General features: G+C 45.2%; 1 protein-coding gene across 2 annotated transcripts in view; it reads right to left on the bottom strand.

Annotated features, from left to right (window-relative positions):
• Positions 1–15,994, bottom strand: part of SH3PXD2A (SH3 and PX domains 2A) — a 285,081-nt gene extending 269,087 nt beyond the window's left edge. For both annotated transcript variants that reach the window (XM_064144446.1, XM_064144447.1), the window contains exon 1: positions 15,829–15,994. In XM_064144446.1, the coding sequence (XP_064000516.1) occupies positions 15,829–15,900 (72 nt within the window). In that variant the 5' untranslated portion in view covers positions 15,901–15,994. The remainder of the gene's footprint in view (positions 1–15,828) is intronic.
• Positions 15,995–21,521: the final 5,527 nt, after the last annotated feature.

Below are 21,521 nucleotides of genomic sequence, written 5' to 3'. Positions count from 1 at the left end.
AAGCATTCTCTCTCATGCTGACAGGACACACAGTTCAAGGACAGGACAGATTCAGGAGCTCTTTTCCTTTAAGTCATACCTGACTACATCTGGTAAATCACCCCACTGAAGTCAAGCTTGATCCAAGATGGTTGCATGTGGCCCCTGCCAACATGGGCAAGACTGTACCCAGCCGTGCTCATTATCCCACTACATGCTTGGAGTTGCCCAGATTGAATGGTTGTCAGTGTCTGGGCTAAACAACTTGTATTCAGCCTGCAATGAATGCAAGCAGTGGGGAGCAGGGAAATCTGTTTGCTATGCATGTTTGGGGGTTGCCTTTTCTACAGGAGCAAGCTAGAGCAGTTCAGCAGAATGAAGGCTGAAACAGGACATGATCACTCTCTGCAAAATAGTGAAGAGTGAGATAAGAGGTCAAACCAAACTGAGAGTGAAGAGATCTGTTTATGCAAAAGGTCAATACTGCTGTGAGAACAAACAGGATGCTTCAGAATTAACAAAAAATCTACACTGGGTGTTATTAACCACCAGAATAAGTTTGAAGATTCCTTTCATGCCAACCCAAAGGCCTTGAAGGTTCGTATGTAGAATGCAATATACTTACACAACATTAATGTTCTAGGTCTGTTTCAGGCCTATGTTCTACAGTCCTATGGTTTACCCACACTACTTTCAGCCAAAAAAAGAACAAGCTTTTTCTGTTAGCCACTAGTCTCATGGCAGATTTGAGAAGGCATTTCTGCCAGGAGGTATACTGCTACAAAAACAATGCTCTCCCTGTCTGATCTGCTTACCTTGCTGATGCAGTGTTGGGGGATGCTTGGATGAGAGGCATTATATAAGTACAAAGCCTAAATACATAGTAGTAGTAATACTGGGCATGCTATCTCTACAAAAATAAACTGCCACTTGACCCAAGGCTAGGAAGCAGAAAGTGATCTACCGAGGCCCAGATGTGTGACACTAGCCCATAAATGCACGGTGAAATTAAAAAAAACAATAACATTTGGAGCAGAGGAGGGAGCTGAAAGTGCTAACAGGGAGCTCACTTCCTAGCAGCATGCACTGTGCTTTCCTAATTTCATCGGGTGAAGACTCAACAGCTATCAATAACATATAGCAAGCCTCAGGAGCCTAAGCTAGTGCCATACGGTTAAGGGGCAACTGGGGAAGCATCAGAAGACCCAGGCTGGGACCAAAGAAGTTGTGTCTGAGCTCAGCACTGCGGTGTTAATGAAACCAGATGGTAATTGCATAATAGCAACAGAGAGAAGACATTGTGCTTTCTGACCCAACCAGATACTTTGATAGCAGTCAATCTTGTCCTCAGAAATCTGTCAGCTCTTTCTTTGAGCCATTTGCACATTCAGCCTTCCTATCACTTTCTAGCAAGGTGCTGCAGTGCTTAATTACATAGTGAGGAAAATACATTTAATTTTATTTTATCTCATACCCAAGAACATTGTAATTCCTGCACAATTACCAAGAAACTAAACCTGTTCCCTCACCATCTGTCTATGCTTGTATCAGAAGAATTCAATGCTCTGCATTCAAACAAAGATCTCTCTCTGCTTTTTCTAGGCTACATCAGCTGATCTGGGATATCGTTTCAGACAGGTTTAGTATGAGAAGGATTGGACTGTAGCCAGCCCCTGGAAGACCAACTACAGCTTGGGATAGTAGGCTTGTCTTAAGAAGATTAGATCCCAACCACTGAAAGTAACTTCACAAATGTTTACTTTCATATCCTTCACAGAGGCAGCTGGAAGTCTAGAAAAAAACACAAGGAACAATAGTTACAAAAATGTTACAAATGGCTTTATTTGTGTAATTGTTGCTTCTGAAAGCTAAGGAAGTTAATTCAGAATGTTACTGATTTGATCACCAGTCTTTTTAATAGCAACTCAGCTACTGTATTTTGAAAAAAAGCAGCTAACATGGCAGGGGTATTGCCCCTGGCCATCACTTGGCTACTATTCTATCAATTAGGAGCAAGGCTGGGCTGCAATCCCTTCACCTTGTTGTGCATGTGGGAACTCATGAATCCAAGAGCTTGTCTGGGCTAAAGTCACAAAAAGATGAAGCTTCACAAATCAAGGTACCTTTGCTAAACATGCACAGGAGCCTCATCTAAGACAAATAGGTCAGAAAGCATTAGCCACAACTGCAAGACACTGCACATTCCCAATAAAGGATCCATAAGCTTTTGATGGACACAGATCAGGACAAAGGCAACAGTGGGAAGAAAGAGCCTGGGAACTCAGATAGAGCCCCAAAGTGAATGGATGTTTGCTGACGACAGCATTGCAAAGTTAGCTTCAGTGCTTGGCTCCTGGTGAAGCAATGACATAATGCTGTGTTTACTAGCAGGGAAATCTGAGGGTTAGAAATGCGTCTGTAAAAAAACCACTAACACTTTTTTTGACAAGCCAACAGATTAACATCTATTGTCACTGGGGCAAGGCCAAACTCAAGCTGGAGAAGGTCCAGTAGTTTGATGTCACCAAGAGGCTCACAAGGACGTCAGCTAAAGAGTGTTCCCATGTCATGTCAGCATTCACTGCAGTGTTTCTGCCTAAACCAAGTCATTAGCCATGTTTAACCCCTTCTGTCACAACATGCAGTAGAGACAACATGTTGGCCTTTTGGCAGGAAGGATTTGACCTAGATTTGCTTCAGCTCATGTTAACCAGATGCAGAAGACATGGTAAAGCACGACAGTATGCTGGCAGATAAAATACATAATCAATCAGGTTTGGACTGCCAGCCCTCTGCTAGCACTAAAGTCTCTAAATTTTTAGAGACAAAACCAGTGTGCATCATTTTTTCATTTGACTTCTTAGGATGTTTTCAAGTCCCCTATGATCCAAAACATGTGCTCAGTTGCACCCTCATCCTGGTCCGAGACAAAGATTTTATCACACCCAGACAACACCTCTCATACACAGCAAGACAATGGCCAAGAAGTTTCAGCTCCTCTCAACCAAGGCCCAACACAAGGACAGCTGAACTCCCATTAAGGCCAGTGTCTGGTAGAGCATGACCTCACTCTGTTCATCAGATGAGTTAAAGCCCTGATGGCTTAGCATCACAGCACAATAACAAATCCCTCAGCACACAGGGAAAGCTTTGTGTCACCACTCCTCAGGTGTAAAGGCTGAAATAAATGCAACAGTACTATACTCTCAGTCCTTCTACAGACCTTCAAAACACAGCAGAAGGTCATGGTGATACCCACAAGATGATGGGTAATCATCTACTACATCTGTAAAGCCATATAAAACATCAGAATTAAGACAATCGAAATAACCCCATGCTGTGGGCAAGATTAGAAGTTTTCACAAGAGAAAAAAATCATAAAAGAGTATTTTTTGGATCTGGTCATGATTGTGGCATCAGCTCCAAGGAGACTCAAAAATCCTTTGCAAACTTCTGTTCTCCACCCCATTTCTTTGCCCATACCCTCATCTTGCTTAGATAGAAGTAAAGCACACATGTGCACATACAGACAAAAACACGCATCGAACCCCAAAGTTCTACCAAACAGCTGCATATTCTCCAACAAAAGAGAAGAATTACCCAAACCAGAAATCCCAGTGTTCATCCTGGCACACAGATACAGAGAGTTACAGCTGAAATGACTGGAAGAAACCCCAACACTGCTAGAGCCAAGCAACTGGGACAACATCTTCAGCAATGAGGCTAAGGGTGCAAGCAGTAATGCCTTGCTCCTATGCCCAGGCTGTACACCCTCAGATCCTGCTCACTTGGGCCAGAGCCTCAGTTCCTTCAAAAAAGGAGATTCTCTCCACAGTGGTGTTGCCTCTCATACACTGTGTCTATAGCAAATTGCCATTGCTATACAAAAAGCCAATAGTCCCTGTGGATAAAGGACTGAGGGAGATTTAATGACAGACTGATGGACTCTCCTGCCCAGATCATGACTACTGAAATCTTTGAAGGTCATTATCCATGACAAATCCACTTAAATTATTTTTAAACTGAACTATTTAGACTTATCTTTACAAATCAAGGATGTCTGTATAAAAGGATGAGATGCAAGCTACAGCTCTATAGCTCCAAAACAGGCAGAAAGCTGTTGCCCCAAAACAGTCCAGAGTTTTGATGTACACTGTTACAGTCACAAAGACAGCAGCAAAACATTAAACAGAAAATCTCTTTCTGAACAGTAACAGCCAGAAGACTCTTCCATATGCCTCAAGTGAGAATATTTCAGAGGCTAACTACTGTGCTAGATTCTCCCTTAGTAAAGCATCCTCTGTTGAAGCATTAGAGGAAAACTTACCTGGACTCAGGGAAAGAACAAACTTGATAAGGCTGTCCAAGGCTTGTAAAATGAAGATACAGTATTGCTACCCCTTGTCACACACAAAACCAGCATGGATGTTCTTCTTGGATCAGTCACTTCTCTACTTCAGCCAACAGCTCTGATCTTTTGTTATTAACAGTAAATAAGCAGCCTTTTGATACTAAAAAGAGGTGCTCTCATCAATGCTGGTTTAGGAGTTCTGACAGTTTCACCTCCTACAGATACATTCATAAAACACACACACAGAGCTTCCCTCCCACTTCTGGCTTTCCTCTGTCCTGTCCCAGAAGCCAGCCCCAGAACCTGTTTCAAATCTTACTTAGGAAAAAGCTGAACTCCAGACTTTCTTCCCGTGACATGTTTGGGAGATGGGAGGAGGGAGATGCACTTAATCTGCTCTGTGGCTTTCTTCCAGGAAAATACTTCACATATCCTTATTTGTTTGTTTTTAAATTCTAAGTAACTTTAATGCTGGTGAAAGTTGCTGGAGTGACAGCCCTGGGAAACTGCAGGCCTCCCACTTATGCACTACCAGGGGCTGTGCCAGCTGCCCTGCTGAAGACTGGGAGCTCAGCTGCCTCTTGTAGCATCTGTCCCATGAATAACCGTCCCTCAGCTCAGGCTGCTTGTGATGTGGCAGGTGTCAGAGAGTGAGCAACGCTCAGGCAAAAGAAGAGTACTGAGCTCAGAGTACATGCTCCATCTCAAATAGCTCCACGGACCCTGGAGCTCCAAAATGGGAAGGAATGCCCCAGAGGAACAGGCTCACAGCTGACAAGCATGACTGGTATCCTAAATGTACATTTCCGCAGAGGGTGATGTAGCTTTTAAATCATCCTATTCATTACTGTGTCTGCTGAATGCTATTAGGGTGGCAATGGTCTAACTCCCATTTCCAGATGACAACGTGACTGTGCTGCTCTGTAACTGCCGCTCCCAGGGGTGGACCTGCTGGTAGAGGAATATGACCCAAACTCAGGGTTCCAAAGACTATGCTAGCAGTAAGCACTGAGCTAACACACTCATCTTCACACTTTATAAAAGGTGGGTAAATCCTGCTGGCTTTGCAGCAGAGCACACTGAGATCCAGTGAGGTTAAACAAATAATCCAAGGCTACAACACAAGTAAAGGGGACGCACGAGCTCTTCTACAACACTATGTGGTGTCTTGTGTGTATCACACAGGACACTATTCCAGCTCTTTAATGTATAAAGTTCATAAATCATCCCTAAAGTTTGCACCTACAGGCATGTCCCAGACAGTGGAGAACCACACTGCCAGAATTTCAGGGACAGCTATGGAACACAGAATGGCAGTGTGGAGCTCCTGTCTAAACACAGCCAGGCTTAGGAGAGGTTTGGCATGTTTCTTCCTACAAGCATTGACAGGAGTGTTTTCCTTGCAAACAAATTTACATCAAGCCTATAAAATCACGCTGCTGACTGCTGAGAGCATAGGAGCCCAGTACATCACTGCATTCAGCTAGTGTGGCTTACAGGAAAAATAAAACACACCCCATTGGTCCGAGAAAGTGCCAGCAACATATCAAAGCATAACTACTGCTAGTTAGGTTTCAAACACAGTAGGTATGGGACCACACACATAGTTGCAGACACTTAAGAACCTATGCATCTATGAATATATTATTCCATCCAAGTCAATCATCACAACCCACAAAAGTTGCATTATAATAATGAATGTTATGACACAACATCATGGCCTTATGGTAAAGCATACACCCAGATCCTGTGTTAGAATAGTCAGTCACAATTAAGACCACTTAAGTATACACTGCAGCATACTATGCAGTATCTGAAGTTCTGATCAAGACTCAAAAAGAGAATGCTCCCCATTCAAAGACTTGCTTAGTTACCCACATAGAATCACCTGGGTTGGAAAGAACCTCTCAAGGTTATCTAGTCCAAACCCCTGCAGTAAGCAGGGACGTCCTCAACTAGACCACCTTGAATAACTCCAGGGATGGGGCCTCAACCACCTCTCTGGGCAATTTGTTCCCGTGCTCAACCATCTTTATTGTAAAGAACCTTTTCCCAACATCCAGCCTAAATCTACTCTTCTCTAATTTAAACCATTGCCCCTCATCCTATCACTGAAGGGCTTCATAAACAGTCTCTCTCCAGACTTCTTGCAAGCCCCCTTATTAAGCTCCTCTTCCAAAAGCTGGAATAAGTAGTAGCTTTGCCAAAATCAGTAGGTCAGAAAGATCACCCTAAGTATGAGAAGACCAGTTATAACCAACACTTTCAAGCACTTACAGCTACTAAAACAAATAGCAGATCTCTCTGCTGTACCTTCACCCCAGGGCAACTTAAAATGTTATTGCACTTTATCCTCCTTTAAGCCTGTTCTTTGTAACGATGCCTAAATGACCACCAGACAGTAGCTTGGGTTACCTATATGTTGAGATGATTACCTGCTCAGCTAGTGGATGTTGTAGTCTCACTGTTCCCACCTGCCTGTATCTGTTTCTCATCTCTTGCTTTAGCATCTCAGCATGGAGATGACCTTTTGGGTCTGTCTGGACTTGTAGTGAGAAAGTATCCTTGCTTTGTACAAAGAGGCTCTTCACACACTCCAAAAATCTCCTTATTTACAAATACATTCAATTAGTACATTGCATTACTGATATTTAGTGATTGTGAGTTTGAAAGACTGACTAGATGATGATGATGACGATTATTATTATATATTCACCCAGAAGCTGACGTAAAGAGTGAGTGAGATAAAGAGGGAAGGTTCTAACTAGGATGCAAGATGTTCCATTTCAAAAACCTTTCAGGTGAAGAAATCCATCTGGTTTCCTTCTGCCTTCCACCCCTCCCCAAACGTGATGAGGTCTCTGCCTAGCAGAGGGTAACAGAGATCCTGGAGACTATATTTTTGTTTTTAAGAGTAAAGACAAAGGAAGAGGCACTACATTAACAAACATACTAATGACAAACTTCTCGGTAAAATTTGCAATAAAGAGGTGTAAGCCAAGGACCAAGGAAGTTACTAGGAGTTTTTTTTGACTGTATTTGGGTTTGACACTATCTGATTAAGCAGCAGACATCACCAATCCCAAACAGCATGCTACTGTGTAGCTCTCTGCCTTCTTCATGCAATATTTATATAGCATGCTCCAGACGAGAAGGTGTCAGCTGTAGCTACAAGAGAGCTTTTAGCTTCACAATGCCAAACAACAAACGGTGCTGTCAGCCCCCCTCTAATGATCCTGCTCTGCTCTATGGTTGCTGGTTACTGAGCAGTTCCCTTTGCACGAGCAGACATGGATTGAGGATATGGCATGTAGAAGGAAGGCTAAAAAAAATAAAACAACCTGAAAATCATCTCGCATTAGAAGGCCCAGCTGTTTCCTCCCAAATGACTAAATTAAGAGAGCTTGTACGTCACCTCCTGCCTCAGGTAGAGTTACATTGAATCCCTCTTCCTGTTTAATCCATACGAAAGGGGAAATGAGTTTTGAGGAAGACAATAACAGAATAAGAGAGTAGTATTTTTTCAGGCTGTGTACTTTTATCAGACAATTTGCAAGACTGCTTTGAAAGCCAAAGAAAGAATCGAAAATGCTGCCACACACTTCATAGAATCACAGGATTATAGACTGCTAACTGCTGGAAGGGACCTCCAGAGATCATCAAGTTCAATCCGCCTGCAAAGCAGGACCACTTAGGCAGGTCACACAGGAATGTGTCCAGATGGGTGGCCTTGGGCCAACTACTTCAGCTTTGTTAGCTTCAGTGAGGTTACCAGCATGTACTCTACCTTGCTGGGATGGGAGGGGAGCATGGGATCTTTGTGCTGCCCATCTCTCTAGGGGCTGAGTGCATGGGAATTAACAGATGGGCTGCTTTGGGACACAGGAAGTCTGGGCACCATTTCCTGTATCATCACTTGTTTCCTTGGGATGTCTGTTCATCTGTTGTGTTATCAATAAATTTGCAGATGACACCAAGCTGGGTGTCAGTGTTGATCTGCAGGAGGGTAGGGAGGATGTCCAGAGGGACTTGGATAGGTTGGATGGATGGGCCAAGATCAGCGGCATGATGCTCAATAAGGCCAAATGCCAGGTCCTTCACTTGGACCACAACAACCTGAAGCAATGCTACAGGCATGGAGAAGTGTGTCTGGAAAGCTGTCTGGCAGAAAGGGATGTGGTGATTGTAATAGATGACTTGGTATGAGCAAGCAGTGTGCCCAGGTAGCAAAGAAAGCCAATGGCATCCTGGCTTGAGTTAGAAATGCTGTCTCCAGCAGGAGTAGGGAGGTGATTGTCCCCTTGTACTCAGCTATGGTGAGGCCACCCCTTGAGTATCATGTTCAGTTTTGAGCACCTCACTACAGGAGAGATGTGGAGGTGCTGGAGCGAGAGCAGAGGAGGACAATGAAGCTGGGGAAGGGCCTGGAGAAAAAAAATCTTATGAATAGTGACTGAGGGAGCTGGGGATGGTTAGTCTGAAAAAGAGGAGGCTAAGGAGTGACTTTGTCACTGTCTACAGCTACCTGAAAGGACATTGTGGAAAGGTTGCTGCTGGTCTCTTCTCACAGGTAAATAGTGATAGAACAAGAGGGAATGGCCTCAAGCTGTGACTGGACAGGTTTACACTGGACATTAGGAAACATTTTTTCACAGCAAGAGTGGTCAGGCCTTGGAATGGGCTACCCAGGGAGGTGGTTGAGTTACCAACCCTGGATGTGTTTAAAAGTCATTTGAATGTAGTGCTTGAGGATATGGTTTAAGGGTGAGCTTTGTAGAGTAGGAATATCAGTTGGACTTGATGATCCTGGAGGTCTTTTCCAACCAGAATGTTTCTGTGATTCTGTGATATCTCTCTCCAGTCACCCCTTATGGGAAAAAGGCATGATTTGGTCTCTCCATCCCTCTACCTTTTAGCTCAAAGCAGTGAGACTGCATAATTTTGACCACAATCCATTAAGCAGTATTGCACAAATGGGCCCCCAGCACTCACACACACATACACATACCCAATGAGGGCTCTTAAGAAGCCAGAGATTACCTGTAGTTTGCAGCAGCTGAAAGCACTTGTGCTACTTCTTAGGGCAGCATCTCCCTGGTAAGCAAGTCCCAGTAAAAGTTAGCAGTGGCTTCTTCATGTTGCTTTTCAAAATGGAACTTGGAGGCTTTTGGAACTGTTGCCCCCCAGTTCATGGGCTTGCTAATAGCTTTTCTCTATGCTTGCTTTTCGCTGCCCCCCACCAATGCAGGCAGCCTGCTGCAACATAAAGCCTCCTGCATTATTTCATTCTGCCCTGACCACAACAAATCAGGACAACCACCTTGTCTAGTGGTTTTTAATCTATTCCTACAGCCAGGGACAGCCATTTACTTTGCAGACTGTTGGATTTAGACAGTCCTGTCTCTTGGCTGAATGCTACAAATTCACAACTAGAAGAAAGGACTGTGAGCACTCCTTAATCTGCTGGGCTGCCTGTTGAAGAAGCCCAGAGTTACAGAGAAAATAACTGGAAGACAGTGCAAAAAGCAGGCAGATGTCCAAAACATCTAAGCTAATTTGAAAGGCTCAAAAGGACTATGCCTCTCCTGAGCACTTCCCAAGGAGGGCTAAAAGGATGCTGAGGAAGGGAAAAAAGTGAGTCTCTCAAGGCAGTGAATAGGAGAAACCTGTACATTACATTGGCCTCATAAAACACTACTGCTCAAAATGCTAAAAAAAAATAATCAAACCAACAGGACACAGAAACTAAAACCTTTGCTGTGAGGGTGGAATTTCACTTCAACAAGCTACATTTCCGTTAAGAACTGTTTGTAGTAATAAAGAAGAGAGAAATCCTCTGAGCACTAGTGGGTGAAGTCAGCTTTAGACTAGCAAGGTTTGGTCATCTCCCTCCTGCTATTCAGGCTCCTCTGGCCATCTGGGAGCAGAGAGCTGATGCAATCTGCAGAGAACCATCTAGATATTTAAAAAATATTGACTTCTTTTCTTCCTGACATGTTGCATCAGACATTCAAAACCAAGGAAAATTTTGTGGTCTGCAAGATTTGCATCTAAAACAGGCAGAGTGATGGAAATTGTCCTACTCCAGCAAGGGTGGGGCTCTACATACAGAGAAAGCCACTGCAAGGGAGAGGGAATGTTTTATCCCAATCTGCTTTCTGTTGAGCTCTTCTTTGCACACAGGAGATCACAGCCACCTTTGACATAATCTTTGCCAATGCACAGAAGTTAAGAAGGAACAACAAAGTCACAGAGCAGCCTGCTAATTTTCTGGTTCTTTCCCAGAGCTCCAGGCAAAGATAGCAGGAGTAATATTAATTCAGTCTTGAATAAAGCTGGATCATTGTCCCTGGAAGGAAAGTCACACTGAGTGTCCTGACTGGAGAAAGGCAAAAGTCTTACATAGGCATTCCATCTACTCATCTTCTGCCATCTACTGCCTTCTGATTCACATCAAGTCCCTCACTGTGCTCTACCCACAGGCCACCAGCCATGTGAGCTCCATGCGTGTCATATCCTGGTCGCTCTGGAAGAAATCTAGGTCACTGTCCCCAGGCTCTGGTAATTAAAAGCATGAAAACAACCCAGGCTAAGGTTTTCTTACTCATAATCTACTGGTAGCCCTAGCATAAATGGTGCACGGAGCTCCTCAACTCAGACTTGCAGTCAATGCTACACTGGACCCATGTGATGGCACAACTACAGGGAATCCAGCTCCTTCTCTCATGGCAGCAATGAAAGACCAACACAGGAACAAAGACCCTTGCCACTAAACCCATGACACATCCAGATCGTCCTCATCAGTGCTGGTCTTTGTATAACCAGCAGCTTGCAACGAAGACAAATAAAGCCAGGAATTGCACCTAAGTCATTCTGGAGCCCAAGCAGTTAAGCAGGAGCAGCTAAGACTCAAGGAACAGAGCTTGATCCTAGCAGTACAAGTTTCTTCTTCGATGTACAGTGACCTGTACAGCAGGTCACTTGTGACAAGCACACTCACATTCTCCTGGGAGCAATGCTGCAATGCAACTCAGCAGGCTCAATTCCTTACAGTTCAGCAGTGCTGGTGCCCTGAGGAGGTTAACAACCATATCCATGCAGCAGAGAGATTGCTACCAGACCAATCTCAAGACATTCAGAGATGGCTTTGGGAAACAATTACCCTGGGGAGGAACTGGGACAGTATGCAGGCATCTCAGATGACTAAAACCAGCGATGCCCCTCATTCTAACTGGAAAGATACAGAATAGCCTCTTGTAAAGCAAAAGCATTTTACATTCCCTCCATGCTGTACAAAGCTGAAAACCACACACAGCCTAACTAGAAAGGCAGAGTAGAGCTGGAAGAAGAAATCTGTACTAATGTATCCATCTCTGCACACTTAAGGGACCTCAGAAATTACCTCAAGCATATAAACATCTAGTGAGATAATGCACATCAGTAACTGCTTGGTTCTCTGTGAAAGAGCAAGTGATCAGGAAGGGAGGTGGGAGATACTACTCATTTGGCTTCTAATAAACATTTGTCATCACCCAGGTCCTGTGAAACTGTGAACAGGTGAAGGTGCTAACCCACTCTCACCTCCCTGAGAAGCAGATCAAACACATCTGGTAGGCAAACACTTCCTGCAGGGTTTCTAAAGGAGTCAGACACTTGGGTAAAGGGTAAAAGCTATCTGCCTAAAGATAACCTGAAAACAGAAAGAGACGAGACGAGGATTAAAAAGCTCCTTGATGGATGGTTAAAGGAGGAAAGCATCAACAGCAAGTCCTTTCAAGAAGAGAAAGCATTTCTGCTCTGGGATCATTTCATGTTTAATTCAGACAATCATAATTTCAGACTAAAAGCCATAGAAGCTACCCTATAAACAGATCAAACTTCAATAACTGAAAGAAAAGACTTTCAGACTGTTTAAAACTTAGCAGGGGCCAGAAAAGGGATTTGGATTTTGTTACCAGCTTTTTCTCTTCAAAATGATTAACTGGCACCTTTAACCATTAACTGCCACTTCCTAATCCACCCAGCTTCACCACAGCACTGCTCAGCCAGTGTATGACCCCTGTTGCATCAAGGGTCTTTCCAACAAACCCAGACCTGACCTTCCTGACTTTGTTCTTGCTAAAAGGGAAGGGGGAAGGTAAGGAGATTTAACATTTTTGAAGTTCTATCAAGTGCAAATCAATTTTTAAAAAGACCACTGGTAGGGAGAAAGAACAATAAATTCATTTGGAAAGTCAAAACTGTAAGAGCAGCAGCAGCTTACATTAAGGCACATAGTTATTGATCCAACCTTCTGTTTACCCTTTCACATCAAGGGTAAACCCCTTCCTCCAGTCTGCTGGGGAGTGTTGTGAAAGGGAAGCAGAGGGAGGCATTCCAGATTCCTTCCACAGCAGCAATTTCCAAGGAGAGAAAAGAGCTGGCCGGGTTCCTATCAAATAGTGCTGGATCCAAGATTTTAATCACTTCCCATTTACAGAGTCTTACAAATCTTCCAGTTAGGTATTCATCTCTTCAGAAGTTTCACACACAAGGGATCATAGCAGAAGATATGCAAAGCTGCCTTCTTTCTTTTACTTTCTTGAATCAAGGCCACAAAAGCTATGCTCATATCGTGAAAGACCTGTGAGGGGCCTGGAACACAAGCCCTATGAGAAGAAGCTGAGGGAACTGGGGCTGTTTAGCCTGGAGAAGAGGAGGCTCAGGGCTGACCTCATTGCTGTCTACAATTACCTGAAGGGAGGCTGAAGCCAGGTGGGGACAGGTCTCTTCTCCCAGACAACCAGCAACAGAACAAGGGGACACAGTCTCAAGCTGTGCTGGGGGGAGGTAGGCTGGATGTTAGGAGGAAGTTCTTCACAGAGAGAGTGATTTGCCATTGGAATGGGCTGTTCAGGGAGGTGGTGGAGTCACTATCCCTGAAGGTGTTCAAGAAAAGAGTGGATGAGGCACTTAGTGCCATGGTCTAGTTGATTGGCTAGGGCTGGGTGCTAGGTTGGACTGGATGATCTTGGAGGTCTCTTCCAACCTGGTTTATTCTATTCTATCTAGGCCAAACAGTGCAGAGTGGCCCTATACACATGCCCACAAGGCCTAAGACTTGCCTTCATCTCTGTAAGCTCCTCTGTGGCCTTGAAAGATCACAATTCAAAGGAAAGGGAGCTACATTAAAATGCCTGTAATAGCTATGTCACCATTCACCAGAGAAACAGATCATTAATTTGATGCCAAGGTACATGTTGTGTGGCCTTAAGGCATGGCATGAAGGTGTTTATGGATGTTTGAGGTAGAAAGGCTATTTGATATTACATAAGGCAGAGAGCACCAAGCTTTGCACTCTCTGAACTATCTGCAGGCAATAGAAAGCACTAAACCCCAAGTTACATTTACACTAATTTCAGGGGAAAAAATAATAGTTGTTTCATGTTACAAAAAGAGCAGAGAATTAAACTAACAGTAATGAATGGATCAGACCCAGGGAATGAAATTATTTGACAGTGTGGGTTCATCCTGAATTACTCCAGGCAGGTGAAAGGCTGCAGCACATGCATCTGCAGCAAACTGCAATCTAGAAAGTGAAAAAAAGTGCAAGATTTTAGACCTGGGGGTTAATTCACCCAGGACATGGATAACGATTACTTTTAACTGAATTACTCCAATGCTCGTTTGGGAACCAAGACTCTACTGTGCCAAGTAGTGTACAGCCAGAGATCAAGGATTACACAGGACAAGAGGAAGACACAACACTACCCACCAAACAAACCAACTAGTTTTTTTTTTTGTTTTGTTGTGGTTTGGTTTTTTTTCTGGACACACAGGGACATGGAACTGTGGTGCAGAAAACAGTATTAGAAAATACGTATGGAGAAAGGGGTGAAGGGCAAGAAACAGGTTTGCCACTGGAAGCACTGAAGAGAGCTCCTTGGAACAGCTTAGGTTACTGTTACTAAAATCATCAAGGAAATACAGATGTGTTTCTGCAGAAAAATATGGAAATATTTTCTTTCAAAGCTGTGAATATAGGATTTAAATCCTTACTTTCTGGTAATTTTCCAACAAATGAGAAACTAATGTCAATTTCTCTTGGCAATCAGGAAGACTGTGTCACCAGTTCTTTTGTATATCTTTGTGCTTGGCAGATGTACTTCTCAGATGCTGAACTGCTGCCACCTTTCAGGTGACATAATAGCCTGCAGTGGTGTCAGACACAATTCACAGCAGCAGCTTGCAACAGCTAAGGCCTTTCCTGTCTGGAAGTGGTGAATGAACAACAGACTGTATGCACAGGTCCATAGGACACAAACCCTAAAACTTGCACCCCTATGCAAGATGGGCACAAGATGCTTAATTCGATGGTGAGAGCTTCTGCTTTACATCCACAAACCAGTGTCTCCCAGCAACATAGTGCCCTCTAGCCTTAAGCTGAGTTATGGTTTAAATCTTAGAAGAAAACCATAAAATACTAATCACAAAGCTTCATAGCCAATCTTTCAGGCAACCCACTCAAACACTGACCAGCTCTGAAAAAAAGACAGTGATTTCTCACCTGGGACAACATCCCATTGGGCTTTTCCTTACCGAAACTGAACGATTTACTTTCTCCATACAAAAAATCCAGCCTTCTGTGTGTTAAAATACAGGTTGTATTTTGATGAAAGAGTTAAAGGACTTGGCGCAATTAAACGCCAGAAAGAGGCAGAAAGGGCAGAAAAGATGCTTCTCTACTTATGCGGATGGGCAAAAACTACTCTGCTGCATGCTGTAAACTCCTGCTGGCAAACACTAAAGTCTAGAAAGGTTGTTAAAAATCCTCCTCTGATGCTGTGCTATTGGCAGTAAGGTGTGAAAGGAGGAAGGCGTAAGAGAGCTGAAAGAGATCTCAAACACTGAATCTGCCGGCTCTCCCCTCAAAAAAAGGTCTGAACGTAACTCATGGCAGAGAACAAATGAAGATGCATTCAGCACCTCCGGCGCACTGACCCTGTAAGCAGCAAAGGCTTCCCACCGGGCGCTCTCTATTCCCGTGGCCAGGATGGAAATAACCCGGGGAGCCGAGAGACCTGTCCCATCCTGTGATGAATCTTGCTGAAGAAGAAAGGAAGATCCACCTTCAGAAGGGAAGGAAACTTCGAAATGATAACATTAAGAGTCAACAGCCAAAAGGGATGAAAAAGGACGAGGAAGATGAGCTGTGTTTCCTTTCCGTGCGGGACCACGCTGCTCCCGGCCGCCCGGAGCCCCACTGGCACCTCACCTGCGCCCTTGCCGGGGCAAAGGAGGCGGCACAGCAGCAGCCAAGGCTGCTCAGGAGCAGGGGTGCCTTGCCACGATCAGCGAGAGACGGCTCTCAGGGACAGTACCTCGGGCGCGCTCTGGGCACTGCACGGCTCACGGCTCCCGGCCCCGTCCCGCCGCCCGCACACGTGCGCCACCCCCCGCGGGCAGGCAGCCCGCCCGGCGGTGCACCGAGGGCTCGGCCGGGCCCTCCTGCCACTCACGTAGTGCTTCGACGGGTTCCTCCGCTTCTCCACGTCCACCACATTGGCGTCCAACACGCTGTAGGACAGCATCCTCGCGCAGCCCGCGGCGGGGCTCCGCCACTCCCTCCGGCGCTAGCAGCACCCTCCGCCGCGCTGCCCGCCGCGGCGATGCCGGCCGGCGCGGCGGGCGGGCTGCAGAGAGCGAAGATGTCCCGGTGCCGGCTCCGCCCCGTGCCGCTGCAGCAGCTCCCCCTTCTCGGCGACGGCCGTCTCCGCGCCCTGCCTGCTACCTCAGGCTGCGCGGCCAGCGCGGTGGCAGCGGCAGCGGGAGGGGCAAGGCCCGGCCGCCGGCCCCGCCCCCAGACGGCCCCGGGGGGCGCCGGAGGGACGGGACGGGACGGGAGGGGGACGGGAGGGGGCCGGGAGCCACCGCCCCCCTGTGGCAGGGGGCGCGGCTTGCCCTGAGATGGCGGCGGCCTCCGGCTACCCTCCCGGTGCCCCCTTATCCCCCGCGGGACAGTGGCGAAGGTCGGGGAGACCTCTCCCTCCCAGCGCTGCCCCCAAAAGCTAGCCAGAACCCCTGCGCTCTGCCTGAGACTCCTGAGACCCCTGGGCCCGGCCTCAAGGAGCGCCTGGGGAAGGGGAGCACCTGGGGCGGAGGAAGGGTGAGATGGCTCAAAGCCAACCTTCGCTGCAGTTAGTGTCAAAAATACTCTCTGCGAGCAGCTGGCCAAGGTCACGCTGGAAACTCGGGAGAGAGTGGGTCAAACCCACAGCCCACCAGGCTCCAGCTGGGAGCTCAAGGCCCGTAAGAGCCTGGGGAGGTCCACGTTGCCTTGGTCTGCGGGACTGCAGAAGGAACAAAGCTGGACGAAGGTCATACAGACTCTCTATCATGGGGAGCTTTCAGCACAAGAAACCCGTTTGGCTCTTTGTACATATGTAGATGAATAAGCATCATCTTCCCCCATCACACTTCAAGAAGGCTTTGCCCTAGAAAGTTGAGGTTCTTTTTTTTTTGTTTCGATAATGCATCATCACTTTGCATATGACTACTTGAAAGTTACAACAGAAATGGGAACCTACCCGTTCCAGCCCTCAGCTCGCTTCATGGCAGTCATTAGCTATTCACTAAATTAACTGAAGTCACTAAGATCTTTCGTTTCTCTGAAGTCTCTTCAACACCCTCTCATGCAGATTTTCCAGTAACCTTCCGGAGTGCTGCTGACAGCTCCAGCACTGCAAGCCTAAGAGTACAGAAAGCACCCAGCTCCTGGCCAAAGCAGCCCCGTGTTTGTGGTGAGAATGGTCATCCTCATACATACTATAGGCACACCTCCGAAGTCTCAATGTTTACAAGCATTACTATCCCCGTAGCAGCAGCCACGAGACAGACACCAGGGTCACAAAGCCTTAGACACTTGAGCCTAAAGTCTGACGTTTGAAAGGGGCTGTTTTCACACCAGGACTGGTTTCCACAAGCAGCTTAACAAAACAAGGAAAGCCTGGAGCAGCACCATGAGCACAAAGCTACCAGATGCTGCCAGGCTGGAACCAGGTACCTGCTGCATAATGCCAGGGAAAGATACTGTGAACCAGCCTGCTCCTCCCTCCTCAGATGCTACACAGTTGATCAAAATGAAGTAACTAACAAAATGCTAGAAACACAGTATCCTGCCACGGGGTGTGCAAAAAACAACTTTTGTAACGGGGAGGCTGACAGAGGGGAGCGGCTGATGTGCCCAACTCTGTTGTCACTTTTTGGACTTGTCTTTTCTCCTCTAGGGCACCCTCTTCCCTCTTCTGAGAGACTTCGCACCTCTAATCCTCCTGAACAAGACAAGAGAGCAGAGTGGTTACTTACGTTAGCAACCTTTACTGTTCAGACTGGCCAAGAAGTCCTTGGTGTGCAAAGAAAAATCTTCCTTGGAAACGTAAATATTCAAATAACCCATTGATAAAAATACAGCTGGTGTGGCTGTCTTTTGGGTCTTTGATGCCTCTTCCCTGTGAGCCTTTATCAATAAACATCAGGCATTCCATCTCCTTCTCCTATCACTCTCCTAAAAGAAAAAAAAAAAGGTCTCCTCTATCGTTCAAAACACTCAGTTTGTTTTAAATCAGCTTTCAAAACATGTCATTGTGAAGGAAAGAGACAAAATACATCATTCTCCAAACACTCTGCCCCATCCTTCCTGACATTCTTGCTAACTGGCATCTTTTTACTGGTAGTCTTATCTGCTCCACTAAAGAAGGAACTGCTATTTACGATTAACCCCGAGACCAGTGCTCCCTTCATGTCTACCCTGTACATTCACAGTATCTAGTCCACCACTCACCTTCCTTCTACTCAAGACAGTCTCTTTTCCAGCTGCAAAGCCTGCCCAGACTTTGTACACGTCTGCCTCCCCTCCTCCATCATCTGACAGTTCTGTGCTCACCACCACCTTCTGCTCTCCTTGTGTGTTTGCTGCATCCATCCATCTACACAGGAAAAACCTTGTGTTGCTAGGGGCATGGATTGTTCTTTTAAAATATGTACAACACCCTGTCTAGTGGGAGCCCATTCCTAGACTGTTGCAAGACTGGCAGAAAGATAACTGAAACTATTATGCTGCAGGCTTGGGAAAATGTGCTACTCTCTTCAGCAGCAGCTGGGAAAATGAAGCTGATGGCGCTTCCAACCTTGTGCTGGTGAGGGGGGCTCCAGCAGCTGGGACTGAGTGAATGGAAGACAGTGTGCAGCAAAGAGCACAGCAATCTTGGTGGATGACTGACCCTGTGTGCAGAAAAGCATGTCCCTGAATAGGGCCACAGCCCAGGCACCATCAATTTGTAGGAAAATAACTAACTTTAAGAATTTAAATCCTAACTATCTCAGTAATTATGTGTTTGGTTTTTTTCCTTAAAGTCCTTATTACTGAATTCTTCTCATTATACAGGAATATCTCAGCCACTATTAATATTTTAAATACCTATTAATATTTACAGCTGATTTAATAGATCAGCTTTTATGCAGTCATGTTTACAATAAAATTCACCTGAGGAACACCCTAGGAAATTCAGACTTCTGAGGACTCAGATAAGCTGGATATTTTAAAAGCTTTCTTCTCCCACTTGCTAGGTGAGTAATTGGCCAAAGAGTTGGTTTAAGGTTTTTTTTCCTCCTATTTTTTGATGGAACAGGTAATGACATTAGCTTCACAGATCTAACACAGCCATGGCCTGGCAACCTAGGCCCTGCTTCAATTACAGCAAAAGGTGATGCGTGACAGAACGTGTGTGTGATGGTCTCAGAGCTGGAGCACGAATTGAGTTTTCATTTTTCAACAGGACTTTGTTAAGCTTGCAACTCTTTTTTTTTTTTTTTTTTTTTTTTTTTTTTTTTTTTTTTTTTTTTGTAAGCAAGCATTTGACTTGTAAATTGAAAACACTTGGATCATGAAATCAGTGAGGAAAGAAACAAGGGACGGATTTTCTCTGCTCCATTAGGGCCGTTTCTGATGCCTCTTATTAATTCATGGAATATTACTGTAGATAATAAATAACCCTCCCCGAATATTAACCATACTATGGCCTAGCAACACTCTCTGTAGTGGCCTGAATTGCTGTCAAAGACGAGTTTCCTTTCTTGTTTTTGCTTTTCTGTTTACCAGGGCTGGGCAACCAGGTCGAACGCAGTGTTGTCCTATCCCACTAAGCAGGAGAGGCTCTAACTGTGCTCAGCACCCTGGGGGAAAGCAAAGTGCCCCATGAGCTCAGGCCCTGGAGGGAAGGGTAGCATTTCAGTGCCGTGCATGACAGATTAGCCACACAACTCATTCCTGGCAACTGGAGTTGCATGCATAATCTGCTAGACGTGGTACTAGAGATGTGCCCCTTAGGGTTTCTTTGGCTCTGATGTGCAACAGCACAACACAGAGCCTTTGTTACACTCCCATCTCAGCTTCTGTACTTACAAAACCTCAGCTTCTTAAAAGGGCTGCCTTCCACGCAGTCCTTCCACATCAGGTTTTCAATATGCACGTCTTTTGATAGGAATAAGAAGAATAGTAGAGCCTGTCTGGCATTCAAATCTCTAACCCTGAAACACAAAGAACGATGCAATCTTTTTTCCCCTCTTTTTTTAGAAGCCAATTGCATTTCATCTTAGGAGATTACTGCTCTTCAAATGAAATTCACTCTGGAGATAAATAGCCCAGCTAACGTAGTAGAAGAGAGATGAAAAAAACAGCTGCAGCCCTGGCAAGGCAGCTCCCCCTCCCCAAGCACAGTAGCATATCCCCCTCCCCTCCCAGCCTCCTCACCAGAAAGTGCTGCTCTATCAGCCCGTGCGCAATCCAGTATAATGGAAAAACCAAAACAATCATCCCCCCTGCTAGCAGGGTGCTTCCCTAACGGCACAACAGCTTTTACTTACATTATGGAAGAGCTGCTTCACTCTCTTGACTTAAATTATAGATTATCCTTTTCTTTAAGCAGCTATCTTACAATTTAACTCATTCACATCTACTGTAATTATTCAGTCTTCCTACGAGCTGTGGATGAAGGGATTTGCGACAGCAGGGTATGCACTCCACACTGTTTGGGGTAGTTGCAGACTGGTTTTCATCCATATACACCTTGTACTTTTCCATTGTTGCTGAGGCTTTGTAGGTATCTGCTGTTACAGTTAGAAAATAAAAATAAAGCAAGCCCAGACCAATCTTTTCTATATGCATTATATATGTCAGGCTTACACTTCAGACAGCTGAAGTTTATCAAACATCAGTTTGGACTAGGATTCCCCAGAATTTCTTCCTGAATGCTAGTCCTGACTTCAGTTGCTCTTGCTGGTCACAAAATAGCACATTTTGAGACTGGCTTCTTCATAATTTTCTGCAAAAACACTTGGCAATCCATTACTGGAAATGCAGGTTTTATACAAATGAAGTCCTATTAGGAAGAAGGCTTTCTTCACATTTTCTTCCCGTGTTACCTCTATGTATATATATGGACACTCAATTCCTCTGCAGTAACAGATTTTCATTTTCCACCAGTCCTTTTAAAACTTCAGTGTCTTTGTTTGCTACTTTCACTTGCTCAACACCTTCTGAAACCTAAGAGTAAGTTCATTTGGCTGTACATCCCTTAGAGAAAGTGGAAGAGTTTATCTGCTAGAAAATATTTGACTGATGGACTGAGAGCTATAAAAATGGATCAACAAAACCATATGAAGTCAGTCAAGGAACTGAAGTCAGACCACCAATGACAAAAGAACAAGCCTGACATTGTAAGAAGAAATCTGTAGTATGCAACCTCTATCACTCAGCAGTGGAGCGCATCGATTTTATTTTGTGGTTTTGTTCTGGTTTTTATTATCTTCATGCAAAAGCAAAGTAATTTTCCATCAGAGAGACTTTATTAGGAAGAGCACTTTTGGACCTTTTCAGCAGCAACAGCATCCCATTGGTAGACGTGAATAGTATTTTTTCTTCAGTAATTCCCGGGTTAGACCTTGTGTGCAGGTGAAGTGCTTCAGTCTTTTGTACTATGACCAGTTGTTTTTGGGGTGCCCAGCCCCCTGGGCTGGAAGATGAGGATGAGGAGTGGAAATCCCCCCAATCCAAGGGTTAGTGACCTGCTGCACCACTTAGATACACACACATCTGTGGGACCAGATGGGATTTACCCAAGAAGGCTACTGAGGAATCTGGTGGAAGTGTTGATGA

This window comes from Pogoniulus pusillus, chromosome 6, assembly GCF_015220805.1.
Source record: "Pogoniulus pusillus isolate bPogPus1 chromosome 6, bPogPus1.pri, whole genome shotgun sequence".
In the NCBI taxonomy this organism is placed as follows: Eukaryota; Metazoa; Chordata; class Aves; order Piciformes; family Lybiidae; genus Pogoniulus; species Pogoniulus pusillus.
This window is presented reverse-complemented; position numbering and strand designations above follow the sequence as displayed.